Consider the following 15,156-nt stretch of genomic DNA (forward strand, 5'->3'; position numbering starts at 1 on the left):
TCGGTGTCAAAAGACAGAAGCTGAACTTTTTGTTCCAAGCTAGCTGGGGAAGAGGGTGGGGTGGCAGCAAAGGGGAGACTACAAAAGTAAGCATGAACTGAAGTCAAGAATAAGAAATCTGTTTATTTGAACAGGGAGTAAAACTGCTAATTTGTCTTTTAAAAAACTATACATCAATTTGAAATGGTCTGGCCTTATAATAATAAATACTGGCCAGCCCAATCTGTTGAATTTTCAACTACACAAAAGAAAAGAATTCTTCCTAGCCTCTGGCAAGAGGCTTTTGTTGCCTGAATCACTGTGTAAAACAGTTTGAGTGTCATCTGGTAAAGACTGTAGCCAATATATCCTAGTACTATGTTAAAACTAAGCTCTACCTAATTACAAAGGCTGAATTATATTGACAATATATATTTTCAATTCAGTAAAATTTAAATTATATCTTAATTTGAGAGAAAACATGGAGCAGTAAATGCCCATGCTAACCAAGATGTAACAATTGTTGAGTGTTGCACACAAAAAGAACCATGTGAATTGCACATCAGACAATACAAGAGGAAGGGAAAAATCAATGGCATGTGAAGGTACACAGAACTAGTCTACTAAACTAGATTTGTCAAATACAGGTATATTTTAATTTCTGTACTTATGTACAAAACTTGTCTTTGGAGGAAAAAACTGCAGACTTAGCTAGATGGATACACACAGCCCGATATTAAACTGCACAGCGACATTTATTGTTCCAGCCTGGAAAAACATCCCTTTTTTTAAATTTCACACAGCAAAGCAAGTTAAAAACTTCACTCGTCAAATAAATGATAATTTAAACAAGAACTTGCTAAAGAAACCTTGTCACAACAACTTTTTAGGGCCTGATCACTTTTAAGTCCATTGGGCCTTTAATGAATATCAACCAAGTGTCTTTGTTTATAATCTGCAAGGCGTTTTTCTACAACAAGAAGGCGTAACACGTTTCCTTGACTCAGGTGATACATTTAGAAAAGAATCATGATTTTCTCTTTGCTGTAACAGGCAGACATTGCATTTTTCATTGTGATCAGGAAAGATGGAATGACTGCTGCCCTTCTCTTGCAGCTATCAAGAGTTTCTCACGCATTATCTCAATACTTGAATAGTCCGGCAATTTGAGATAATTCACACAAGTCATTACTGAGGGCAAGAAGTCATCTGGATTTTCTGTAGACTCAAATGTCTTGCGTACAATTGTCAGTGGAGGATTCAAACTTCGAAAGCCTGAAAGGAGGAGAAAATGGTTCACTGTATTTGTCTGAATTTAATAGGAAAATTGTTTTTCTTAAGAAACAGTATTTAAGCTACTATTAAACTGACACAAAACAAAAAAAGTCATGTAGCACTTTAAAGACTAACAAAATGACTTAGTTGATATTTCGTGGTTCAGACCCACTTCCTCAGGTCTGGAAACTGACAGTTAAACAATTCAACTGATAGTAATTCAACACAATTTGCATTCCAGATGATGACCCTCCAACCTTTCCAAATATATTGCTGTAATCTTAAAGTACAAAGCTAGGTCCATTCCACTTTTTAATTCTTTGGCACTAGCACACTGCTGCAATCAATACATTTAAAAAAAAACCCAAAAAAAACCCCAAAGAATGCATGCAGAGTCAAACCATATGCAAAAGATTTCAGAGAGAGCAGTCAGTTATGGAAACCAGCAGAAGGTACTTTATCTCTAACTATTTCCATTTTTTTTTTTTTTTTTTAATATAAAGTATACTCCTACCTAACCACAACATGCATTAATATCAGGAGGTAGATTCCAAACAATGTCATCAAATGTTCTCTAATTTTTTCCCCTTATGCCTGTTCCTTCAAAAGCCAGCATCTTCTTTTCAGACCCACTTCTACATTTTAGGATTCAGAATTCATGTTTCTACATATATATTTTCCACACAGTTTTAATGGCTATGCCTCCCGTAAGAAAAAACTGGCCACTTTATCATCATTTGGCCTACTGTAACTTATTACAAGTTGTCTATGATCAACAACATAAACATGAGTGCTAAACTGCTTGTTTCCCCATAAGAGTAACAATTTGATTAACGTAGACTGTTCTTTGTCATGTAGCAGGATATTGGGTATGAAATATGGTATATTATCTATAGTTTCTATCCCGTAAAATTATTCGTGAAAAATCTTCATTAATGCTGCTATTCAAGACCTTATCATTTTATTAATGCAAATGTCAAAGATGATTTTAGATGAAATATTCCAAATGGCATTTGAAATCCCAGACTCAGTTAAACTGACATTTCAATATATACACAGATGTATAGGTTTCTACTGAAGTGAAATAAACAGAAATGGTTTTTGACTGATTCAGAAATGCAATGGGTATGTTGATTTATACACAAGTGCAGACATGATGATAATATCCATTTAATAAAACCTACCTCCTACAGGCAGTCTAGGGCTACCAGTCACAAACTGGAGAAACAATCTTTGTTGCTCACTATCAAAACTACTAAGAATTTCAAACAGGTATTTCACAGCTCGACTAAAAACAAAACAAAAAGAGCAATTAGTTTTTATGCTTTTGCTTACAATACATGCTTTAAAAATAATATTTATGAGCACAGACGACAAATTATAAATGCTATTTTTATTAACATCTCAGTGTCTTCCCAAATGTCTATGATGTGTTGCATCATTTCACATACAGCAACTGTAAAAGGTACTTAAATACATTAAGATTAATCAGATACACAGTTTTCAAAATTTGGTATCCTAGTTTCAAATCCATATTACCTGTCATGTGTATAACCATGATCTGGCCTGCAGCATTCCATTAGCGTCTTTGTATCCCAAGTGTCTGTTTTACTGCCACATAGGAGCTGATCCAACTATAGAATTAAGCAGAGAGAACGGTTTTGTTCTAGTGCTAATGCAGAATGCATACTGTACATGCTGAGTACTGCAGAATGCATACTGTACATGCTGAGTACAACATTAATCTATATTCTGGAACAACATTCAAAAAAGTTACTTCAGCTGAATAGTGCAATACTACATAGAGGTTATTTAATTTTAATAGCTCAGCCCAGTAATAGCTTTCTTTATTGGAGCCTCACATCTCCAGGCTGCCTGCTATGAGTGGGCTGCATCTCTTCTGGTAGTCAAAAGCAGTCCAAATGTGAAATTAGCCATGGCTGAAAACGCGACATTCCAACACTTAACACTCAACCTTTTTGCTACCCTTACACAACTAGTTTTAGGGCAATAGCTTGCTTCTCTGTAACTTTTCTAGATCTCTTCATTCCCTCCCATTCCAGGTGGTGTTCTTCCAACTTCAGATGATAGTATGGATCTCTGTACTTAGGCCTCAGCTGGCACAGAAGTGAAGGCTGAAGCTCAAAAGAAGAGAGAGAACTGCCCTACATATTGTATTTAGCCTGGGAATATCACGTGTGAGGTACAAATTAGGTTCTCATTGAAAAAAGAGAACAAGTTCATTCTGCCACATTTAGACACTTTGCTCACATGCCAACTGAGCCATTTGTACAAATCTAAGTTTCAACTGTTCAGAGAATCATCAGTTCAATTAATGCTCAGATTGGCATGATCAAACTATTTTCCTTAAGACGGTCATATCAAGTTGTGTTCCTGGGATATTCCTTCCATTCCTTGGTTTCCCCACCCCCCAACTATGTTTATAAACAGGAGGGAGCTGCTGCTATCTTAAAATGCATCCCAAAAGACAGTCCGTACTGCTTCATACTGGTGCCAACCAGCAGAAAAGCAAAATACAGCACTGCATAAAGAGGAAGCCACAAAACTAACAGCGGGAGAATCTCCCTTACTAATCACGAGTGCAAGTGTGATTATGTAGATAGCTGAGCACCAAGCTGAACTTTGGCCAGTAATGGCACTTTTACATAAAAGCACTGTCACAGTAAGGCGTATACAAGATAAGCAGCTACATGTCTCCACTTTAGACGAGCCCCACATTGCCACGCAAAGTTTCAAAAAGAAATTTAAAATGCAGCGACTTAGTCAAGCTCCTTTACCACTTCTTCAGGGAACTGAGAGGTAACAGAAGAGGAAAACCTATATAAAAAGGTTTGGCTTTTCTTGTCCACCCACCCATCTAAAATGCTTGTCCAGGCTCTCACTGCAATTACTACAATTCCAGAAAAGAGAATGTTGACAACTGCAATCTTGCCCCACCTATATCCATTCCAAGTGTTGCTGCAGAGCTAATTCCCCTTCTCTTTTGTCTGACATCCCATAGGAACAGCCATACTGGGTAGCCCAAAGGTCCAACCAGCCAGTATCCTGGCTTCCAACAGTAGCCAGTACTGGGTGCCTCAGAGGGTATGAGCAGTTCAGGGGGATCATCAAGTGATCCATTCTATTGTCCATTTACAGCTTCTAGTAAACAAATGTTAGGGACACCGTCCCTGCCCACCCTAGCTAACAGCCACAGGATGGACCTATCCTGTACCAACTATTTTGGGAAACACTCCAACTGGCTAACTCCTTCTCCATGGAATCATATTAAAGCTGCTTGTTTTCACTTTCAACCTCCGTTACAACCTGTCACAATCCTACTCATCACCACTCAGTACACACTCCAGATGTCAGCTCCTGCCCTCTCCACTCCATCAATTATGCCAGGCTCCATTACCCACGTTAAATTTTTAAACAAGGACCTTTGTGCTTTCTCCTATGCTGTCCCTTGTACTTTGAATAAGCTCCCTATGAAATGCCACAAAGCAGTTTTAGGGAAATAGCTTTCTTTCAAGTCCCTTTCAAGTGCCTCCTTTCAAGTCCCTCCACTGCAAAGATACCTACAAAAAGCTTCTTAATAATTAGGTGGCTGGTGTGCTGTGAACATTGCCTACCAAGCTGACCAGTACTGTCTTACTGTCACCCTTTGCCCCCACACCTAGCTATGACCACCTCATTTAGCTGTAAGCTCTTTGTCGACAAAGGGTATTTGTTCTGTGTAGGCACAGGACTGAGCACAATGGGGTTTTGGACCATGTCTACAACTACCCGTTGCTACCCTACTAACAACAACACAACAACTTATGAGGTTTCTTGATTCCTGGAGCATCCTCCAACACATTGAGAATATGTGAATCTAGAAATTTGCTTCTAGGGTGGACCTATTACATGCTTTGGTGGGAAAAACAATACTACTAAATTTCATACAGCAGATAAAATGCAACACTAGAAATACTAATCAGAATTACCATTAAATACAGAAGTCTCTCCACTTGAGAAGTGATAGTATAACACTCACTGAATCATCTTGGTAAATGAATTTCATAAACGTATCACCCTGTGGGAGAATTGCATCATAAACTGCCCATAACAAATAAATATGGAGATCAGAATGTAGATTAATATTAACCTATGTTCTTATCCCAGTAACTGATGGATATCCATTTTAAGTTGACACCTACTAACCTCTTCAGGATAGAAGTATTGAAGATGACTGAGGGGGAAGACTGATTCAAATCCATCTCTGAAAGAGTCGAATTGTCTGGAAACACCTTCATTTAGTGCCCAGAATATTACCAGCTGTTAAAAAAACCCACACAATAAGTGAACAAGCTATCAGAAGCTATGTGAACATTCAACAATGGAGTTAAACAGATATGACAACATGGCAAAAGAATGAGAACATAATCACATGTCCATATAAAGATATGTGAACCTGAGCTTGACTGAGTAGGTGCTATACAGTGTTGCCCCACTTCTTTCACCTCTCACCTGCCTGACACCAGCCACCCATCAGCTGCATATCTGTTGTACCAATGCAAGACAGTTACACTTGGAAAGGGAAACAAATTCCTCCGAAGACTGATATGTCTCTCTAAATCTAACAGATGTTTATGGCATATGTTTATGAAGCAACTGAACAGAATAAAATACTGATCTGTATACTCCTTCCCCAACATCTATGAAGTTAATGTACCAACAATGAGACATTTTAAAACAAATTCTGTTCTTAAAACTAGTTTAACAGAAATTGGAGATCTCTCTCTCTCTCTCTCATCTAGAGTATGTCTCGCTTGAAGTACTGTCACACTACCAAAGATGTTCCCCTGTTTGTGTGACAGGTACCTAATGACTCAACTCCCTTATTAATGGTACACCACCTATAAATCTACCATCAAAAGCTAGATAAAGTTAATCCCCGCCCCGCCCCGCCCCCCAACAAAACAGCATTATGTTGAAAGGTGCCCTTCTGGAGGTTCCTGAAATAGAAATCCTTCAGATTTTAAACATTAATATTGAATATTCTCTCTTACTAAAGATGCATGGATTGGTTTTATCCCACAAGGTTAACTGTTTATCAGACATTACACAACTACAAAAGGGGGGCGGGGTGGGAGAACACTTTCCCCTGTCAGACAGACATCAGTCAGCGAAGGCAAGTAGGGTGGATTGCAGAATGGGCACATGCAATATATCTCAAAGTGGGACAGTTACAGAAAGGTAGGTTACACACAGACAGAAGCACACCCTGCTGTCCATGAATGACTGCACATGTCCATTCCGCTTTTGTTTACTCGGATTAACATGGAAATGGACTTTACCCAACAGCAATTGTAGAACAGTCCATCCAAAACTGGCATAGTTCCTGAACTGACAGGGAATGGCATAATAAGCACCAACTGAGAGAATGGATGAGCAGGTTGCTCCTTTGCAAATATTTCAAATAGGTTCTCGTGCTAGGACGGCCATCAAAGCAGCCTATACACTCTGGAGAGTGGCAAGACATTAGCTAATCTATAGAACAAATGAATACAAGAAGAAATCCAGAAGCACATCTTGTTTACCTTTCACACATCTGCAACTTCACTGAGGATCTAAAGGACCTTGTGTGGTCCAAGTAGAACATTAATGTTCTCCTTGCATCCAATGATGGAAGCCTCTTCTCATTTGTATGAATGTGAAGCTTGGGATGAAATGTTGCCATACATTTACCTGGTTAATGTGGAAACTGAGCCACCTTTATCAGGAATTTAGGTAAGAATGATTCTTATGGAAACTGCATAAGGAGGCTCTGAAAGCAAAGTTCTCAATTCAGCCAAATCTCATTCCTGAGATTTCACAGTCAGAAACACAAAATTTCGTAGAGAGGACGAATAGGTGGCATCTCATCGGAGGTTCAAACAGAAGTCCCATTACTTTTGTTAATACCAGGTGGAGATCTGCCAGGGTGAACAGGCTCATGCACCTGAAGGTATAAATTTTCCCAACCCTTTTAGAAATCTAAGAGTTATGGGGTTGGAAAAATAATGATTATCCACTGGAAGATGGAACGCAGAAATAACTGCCAAATATACTACTGGAACTGTCAGACCCTGATATTTTAGCAAAACAAAAAAGCAGTCAAGTAGCACTTTAAAGACTAACAAAATAATTGATTAGGTGAGCTTTCATGGGACAGACCCACTTGTTCAGACCATAGCCATATCAGAACCAGAACATCTGAACCAGCCATATCTGTTCTGGTTCTGATATGGCTATGGTCTGAACAAGTGGGTCTGTCCCACAAAAGCTCACCTAATCAATTATTTTGTTAGTCTTTAAAGTGCTACTTGACTGCTTTTTTGTTTTGCTAGTATATAGACTAGCACCACTTTCTCTCTGTTGATATTTTAGGTGCAACAGATAATGGAAAATATGGGTAATAGATGTTTGTCCTAAAGAAACACCTTTCTATTGAGACACAATAGAAAAATGTTTCCATGTGACCACGCAAGTTCTCCTATTGAAGGTTTTTTGCTATTCAGAAGCACTTCCTGAATCTCTTTGCATCAAAGTCATCTCCAATAGTATTAGCCATGACAAATCCACATGGTCAAATGGAAGGTCCATAGGCTGGGGTGGAGAAGATGGCCATGGTCCTGAGAAACCATGTCTGAATTGAATGGAAGAGGCAGAGGAGGTTTCACTAGTTATGCTAGTCTGATTGAGACCCAATATTGCTGAGGTCACAGTGATGCTAGGAGCATGAGGGAAGCATGACCCTGCTTGCAACTGAATAGAACTCTGGGTAATAAAGATATCAGAGGAACATAAGCACAGCAAGAAATTGGCACAGGAGAGCAGCAAAACATTTATCAGAAAAACCTACGCTGTGACATCACCCCTCACCTCCCAGGAGCTGAACCTAAAGCCTTTTCTATTGCAGACAGGTCAACTTGTGGAGTCAGCCATAACTGGCAGTGGACCTAGCCATTGCAGATGTAGTGATCATTTGTGGTGAACAGAGATAGAGCTGCCTAGGTGACTTGCCAACATATTCTACTCTCTTTGGAGGTAAGCAGTCGTGAGGGGAATGGAATTATGTAGAATACCCAAAGTAGAATTGCCCTCTGACACAGCTGGGATGAATACACCTCTCCCCTCTCAGTTTACACAGAGCACAGTTACAATGTTGTTCATTAAAATACTAGATTTTTTTTTCCTCATGGTATGTGGCTGGAAAGCCAAACTCACGTCTTCCTGAAATTTCTATGAGTCCTCAGCTCCTGGAAGGACCATAGCCCTAGAGTTCACAGAATTTTGATAAATGCCCCAGAACTCTGGAATGAAGTGTCCACATTCAAGATGAGCACTGGTTGCAGAGACACAAAAGAAACTCCCATACAGATGTTTGAGGGTCTGTACACTAGTCCAGAGAGGACTAAGTTGCCTTTGGAATACAAGCCACTGCATATCAACAAGGACCTATATGGACGCTAACCATCTTGGAAGCCTTCTGAGGCGTAGTCTGGCATGAAGTACTAAGTAGGTATATATTGCCATGTGCCCAGAATTCCAAAGCAAACATGCACTGTGGTGACATGATGTGCTTCGGATCCAGGATCAGGTCTTGGCATGTTCTGAACCTTGATTGGGGCAGAAAACACACCAGTTTCCAGAACATCCAAGAATGTTTCTATAAACTATTCATTTTGTAGGAGATTTCGGCATTGATTCTGCCAGATTAAGCAACAGCCCAAGGGCACTGAAGCTGGAACAAACAATGGTCATGCTGCACATCACTCTATACTCAGACCATACTCTCACCAGTCAGTCATCCAGGCAAACTCCACAGATATGCAACTCCCAACTCCATGTAGTTTGTGAAAATGCAAGAAGCTGCTGATAGATGGACTGGAAGTACCATACATGGATAGTGAACTCTGTTCACTATGATCTTGAAAAGTTCCAGTGGCCTGAAGAGATCACTGTAAGGATATAAGTGTCCTTTGAGTCCAGGGCAACACACTATTGTCCTATTCCAGGGAACAGAAAACTTGAATTTCTCATCCCCAGAGGAACATCTTCCATAGCACCTGCTAAAAAGAAAAGACTGGACCTTCAAATATCCTCTTATGAGATTGGTCCCTATAGAAAGGCAAGGAGGGAGAGAAACAAACTGAAGAAAATACCCCAGATCTACTGGGCTTAGGATTCACTAATGCTGTATGATGCAAGTCCACACTTTAAAGAATTGACATAGATGATTAGCAAAGATATGAATGTGAAAAGATGCACTTGTACGTATTTATATGCACAGCCCTTGACATACTTGTCAAAATGCATATCTAGGCTGGGTTGGTAGTCGAGAGGAACCTACTGTTGCAGAGCAACTGGGAAGAGGGCTGCTCCCTGAAATTCCTACCCCTTTATCTTATCTGGTATCGGGGCTGAGATATAAAGCTCTGATATCTGTGAGGCTGTTGGGACTGGAACCATTCCTTTGGTGTAGAGATTTGTCTCCGGAATCTACTGGCCTCTTAGGTACCACATATTGCTGTGGATATAATGCAGGAATTAGTTTCTGTTACCACCCACAACCCTTCTGGTACCACAAGAAATACTGGTATGGGAGTTTGTGTGTCTCTGGGAGCAGCATACATCTCCGGCATCAGCAGTACCAAAATTGGGTCTTGAGTTCCTTGTCTTTGTTCAGCAACTTCAGAGAGTCGCCTTAACTGACCTAGTACACATTCTGGAGTTGATGAACCCCCTTTTTTGGTACAGGAACTCTTGGGGGAACACTTTCTCACAGTCCCTCTCGAGTCCTTACTGGTAGGCTTAATATTGAAGGCCTTGCTGAATGAGATCTGCATCTGTTCAGTAACAGAGAACTTGGTGCTAAAGGCATCTTGGGGAAGACACTCTGCATTGACTGTGCCACTCTAGGAGTATGCTATGAGCACAACTGCTCTGATGGAGGGTTAAGTGCCATCTCCACAAGGAGACAATCAAATCTCACTGCTCTGTTTTTTAGAGTAAGACTTAAACCCTCTACAAATGGAACATTGGTCACTGAGGTGGCCCTCCAAACATTTAAGGCAGCTGAGGTATGGTTCAAAATCTGGCTCACAACGAACAAGACTTAAAACCCTGGAGAGCCAGGAATGGCTCTAGCTCTGCTTTAGGTCTAGATCAAATATGGTCTAAAGATATCTAAATGTTGAAACCTACTACTAACCATACTCTGTACCAACCACTATTAGACTAAAGAGCTGTATACATGGAGTGAGGGAAATAAATTTATGATAATGACTCAAAGTGCTGCAACACTTGGTGCTAAGGAGGAGCTGGGGATGGCAGAGTAAGGGGCACTTTCATTCTGTATATCTGCATGCAGTGGTGTATAACAGCAAACAGAACTTAAGCCACACCAGTGTGAGGGAAAATATTCTCTGACAGCTGTGCACAAGGCACACGCAAAATTACAGAGGAATGGACTTAGGGAAATCACTTAACTACTTATTTACACAGAGTGATTAAGGCCACACGTAGAGCAAAAAGGCTCAGACTCTGCAGGTTCTGACTGAGTCGTGGGTGGCAAGAAGGAAAATGAGTGACAACTGATATTGCTTCACCTTCTCTGTCCTCAGTGGGAGTCATGAGGACCCTTGGGGTACATCCACATTAGAGAGTTTTGTAGACAAAACTCAAGAGCGTCTACACACAAAATAGTAACAGAGAGGAAGCCATGCTAGTCTATACACTATCAAAACAAAAAGCAGTCAAGTAGCACCTTAAAGACTAGCAAAATGGTTTATTAGGTGAGCTTTCGTGGGACAGACCCATTTCTTCAGACCATAGCCAGACCAGAACAGACTCAATATTTAAGGCACAGAGAACCAAAACCAGTAAGCGAGGAGGACAAATCAGAAAAAGATAATCAAGGTGAGCAAATCGGAGAGTGGAGGGGTGGGGGGGAAGGTCAAGAATTAGATTGAGCCAAGTATGCAGACGAGACCCTATAGTGACTCAGAAAGTTCCCATCATGATTTAAACACATTAACACATGGTTTAAATCGTGATGGGAACTTTCTGAGTCACTATAGGGTCTCGTCTGCATACTTCGCTCAATCTAATTCTTGACCTTCCCCCCCACCCCTCCACTCTCCGATTTGCTCACCTTGATTATCTTTTTCTGATTTGTCCTCCTCGCTTACTGGTTTTGGTTCTCTGTGCCTTAAATATTGAGTCTGTTCTGGTCTGAAGAAGTGGGTCTGAACCACGAAAGCTTACCTAATAAACCATTTTGCTAGTCTTTAAAGTGCTACTTGACTGCTTTTTTTGTTTTTACACACAAAATGTGTTTTGTGAACAGAAACCGTTGACAAAAAAGGTTGTGCAGATGCTCTGGAGGGTCCCTTTTGTTGACAGGGTGGATCAAAAGATCGATCCGCTTTTTATGTAGATACAATCTGTCAACTGAAGTTTTGTCAGAACATCTCTTCCAACAGTAATTTCTGTAGACAGATGCTTCCTGTGTAGACATAGCCTTGGCCTACAAGTGCAGTCCTCAGTGGGACACAGCTGGCCAATGGAATCAGAGTTCAAATGCATGGGGTGCATGCATACCACTGGTGGCACGGATATGGACAAAGCACTCATACGCAAAATATATGGGCCAGGAAAACTTGACTCTCCACATAATCAGGCAGAAGTCCCAGAACTAAGTTTTTTAAGTGTATTACCTCCCCTTGGAAATTCATCATCACAGCATTTCTGATATTGCTTATTAAAAGTTGAAGTTTACTTTGGTTTTGTGTAGTGTAGTAGGAAACTGGAGGCATTCCATCTACGACCATGAATAGCCATCTGGAATACTCCGTAGAAGTGAGTCCTGAAGGGTACATAGACATGAGTGCTATTTTTCTTGGATGCCTTCAACATAAGATTTTATTAAATTAGTTGCTTGGGTGAATGAAGAAGTGCTTCAGGTAAAACTGAGAATCTGTGTAGCGGTCTGTTGTACTACTAGTCAAAAGCACTAGTTCAATACTTGGTCCAGTAACTTCTGGCTTTGTTTTCAGAGGTGCTTGAGAACCCACAGCTCCCAATTAATGCAAAATAGGTTTTCTAAAACCTTTAAAAAAAAAACAAAAAAACCCACAGACGCTTCTATAGTCAAGCTCTATATTACTAAGACTCAAAGTATTTGCGCTATTGCCTTATCAGGGCATTTAGACAAATAGGAGCAACCAGGTAAAAAGTCCTACTGTTCTGACCAATTTGCAAAAAAACAATTAAAATTTAATCAGAAAGTAAAGGAAACTACAATAAGAAGAAGAGTTAGGTGAAAGATTTAAAAAGCCATAAAACTTCACTTTTACATACTCGGAGATATTCTTCTAAATTGTGGATGGTGACAGGTATATCTTTTCCCCCTTTTTTCAGCTCTATATTGGGAAACCCAGGTAATGTGAAATCCAGCCCTAGATCTTCCACTGAGCAGCCATTCATATTGAGGGTTTCCAATGCATACTGTAAACTTTCTTTGGTCTAAAAAAATATAAAAATGAAAGCCAATGAGCATAATTCATTTCAGTTAGGTTATCAACAAACTGTGTGTCATTCTAATATGTAACATTACTAAATACATGATATTCACTGCAAAAACATCAGATAAAAGTTGCAATACCATAAAAGTTAATGAATCAAGATAGTCAACATCTGCCTTTACTGAAAAAAATCTGGAAAATGGCCAAAGCCTAGTTTTCATGCTGTCCCTGGAGTTACTTTATTTCAAAGCAGAATCAACCACCTACTAAACATTGCTGTGAACCGCCTACCCCCGGCCCCGCCACCAAAATACAGTGCTTTGTTATACAAGACTAGGACAGTCTTCAAAAGTAGAAACCAACTTTACATAACACCAAGGATTACTTGGATTTTCTGATGAGTCAAAACTTCTACATTTAACAATTAAGTTCTCATGTGCATGATCAAAACTCAGGAATCAAACAGACTGCTATTTGTTCCTAATGGGAGATGGGGAACAAATTAGTTGCAAATATATTGGTAGCAAGGTGGTATCAAAGTAGTGTTCATTCTTAGAATGTTGATATTTACAGTTATAGTGGAGAAAGCCACAGATGTCTACGGATACATGTGAAAACAAGTTTCAGAGGGAGACCCATGTCAAGTAACATTGAATATCAGTATTTATTGCATAAATCTGCAAATGAACAGATTATGCCATGGGTTTCCATAAGCAACACAGGAAGAACCTTAGTTCCATTTTGCTTGTAATGTAGTTAAGTGGCTCAATAACAGTTTAGCATTTTGGATACTCAAAAGTTTAATAGGGAATTTCCTTGCAAAGATAGGAAGCCCAGGTGTTAGAGCCTTTAAAGGGATTGAGAAGTTTGAAATTACTAAAAACTGTTTAAAACGTTACCAGCCTGTAAAATGTAAGTCTATTCACTATAAAGGTATAACTAGATTTTTCACATTGAGACAGAGGCACGAGAAGGGGAGCAGGGCTGGGAGAGATACACAATCTGACTACCCCTATGGGGGGGGGTAGAAAAAAAGGTGACCCTTGAAGAGCCAAAGAGGAAAACATTCCCATCTGATGAAGATGGCTGCAACATCTGAGAAGAGCTTTTTAAAGACCGCTAAGTCAGTGGAAAGGCTGAAGGCTGGGACCTGGAAATGATAATGGTCCTTGCCAATGATGAATTATAGGAAGCATGTGTGGAATGGGTTTATACACGTGACAGCATGCAACCTAGAAGTCAAGGGAGATGAACTAGTGCTTCCAATGTTAGCCTTTTTAACTGCTGGAAGAAAACAAAGGCCTTCCAACTGCTGAGGCCCACAACCTAGGAAGTATCTTGAGTACAAGTCTTTTCTTGTTTTAAAAAAATCTACTGAACAGCTTCAGTTAAGTCTCCTGTCTTTAGGCATTTTTGTGAAAAAGGGTCCTTAAAAGGGATTGGAATGAAGGGCTGGAATTGAACTGAAAGGACTAGCATATTGGAGCCACCTCTATGATCCATCTGTCAGAAGTGATGAGCTCCAAGGTAGGTAGGAGAGGGAGGAGACTGTCCCCACAGAAGTGATGAAGGACAGGTGTAGCCATTATCCAGAGAGTGGGGAGACTTTCGTGACCCTCACCCAGTTAATCAAAACCGATACTTAGAAGATGTCGCTAACCGCAAAAATCACTGGGGAACACAAACCATTCCTAGGAAATCTGAGCCTCCTGGACAGTTTGGTTGGTCTCATGGGAGTCTGGTAGTGACTGGCAGAAAGCCATTTAGCTGTCTTGCTGTATTTTCTACTTCTGCGGGAGATTCTTGTAAAAATTCAAAATTCTGCAAGGTTCTGAATATTTGTCAAAATATTGCAATATAATCATACCAGTTTCAAAGATTTGGGAAATGTACTTAATCTACAATGGCGTTGGGGAGCACTGAATTAAATCCCCAAACCCTCCGTGTCCTATGATAATATACATAGATTTGATCCTTTATTTTTATAGTTATTAGTCAGTCAATAAACGTATGCAGCCACACAGTCAGTATTACATCACAGCAAACTGGCATGTGAAGGCTGGGTATCAAAACACACAATTTATATTGGCTCCTGACCAACTCCAGAAAGATCAGTAGTAAACAGTTCGTGGAACACACTGATAGGAAAATTTCAGTCTGTAATTTTAGACCCATTCTAAATCACTCAAGCATCATAAGCTTGTATAAGACCATACTACAGTTTACAGTAAGACCCCTTTATACCACTCTAACAGTGTGAAGAGCCTTAAATTTTTACATCTGTTTTATGCTCCTGTAAAAAATTCACTAACAAGAATGGGAACAACTAAGCAGGCAGGCTACTACA

General features: G+C 39.9%; 1 protein-coding gene across 6 annotated transcripts in view; it reads right to left on the minus strand.

Moving 5' to 3' along the window:
- Positions 1-715: 715 nt before the first annotated feature.
- TRIP12 (thyroid hormone receptor interactor 12) overlaps positions 716-15,156 on the minus strand; it is a 166,007-nt gene continuing 151,566 nt past the window's right edge. For all 6 annotated transcript variants that reach the window (XM_075004706.1, XM_075004705.1, XM_075004709.1 and 3 more), the window contains 5 exons: positions 12,646-12,810; positions 5,461-5,574; positions 2,794-2,888; positions 2,439-2,542; positions 716-1,254 (listed from right to left, as the gene is read on the minus strand). In XM_075004706.1, coding sequence (XP_074860807.1) covers positions 1,058-1,254; positions 2,439-2,542; positions 2,794-2,888; positions 5,461-5,574; positions 12,646-12,810 — 675 coding nt within the window. In that variant the 3' untranslated portion in view covers positions 716-1,057. The remainder of the gene's footprint in view (positions 1,255-2,438; positions 2,543-2,793; positions 2,889-5,460; positions 5,575-12,645; positions 12,811-15,156) is intronic.

The sequence above is a fragment of the Carettochelys insculpta genome, chromosome 10, assembly GCF_033958435.1.
Source record: "Carettochelys insculpta isolate YL-2023 chromosome 10, ASM3395843v1, whole genome shotgun sequence".
NCBI classification, from domain to species: domain Eukaryota; kingdom Metazoa; phylum Chordata; order Testudines; family Carettochelyidae; genus Carettochelys; species Carettochelys insculpta.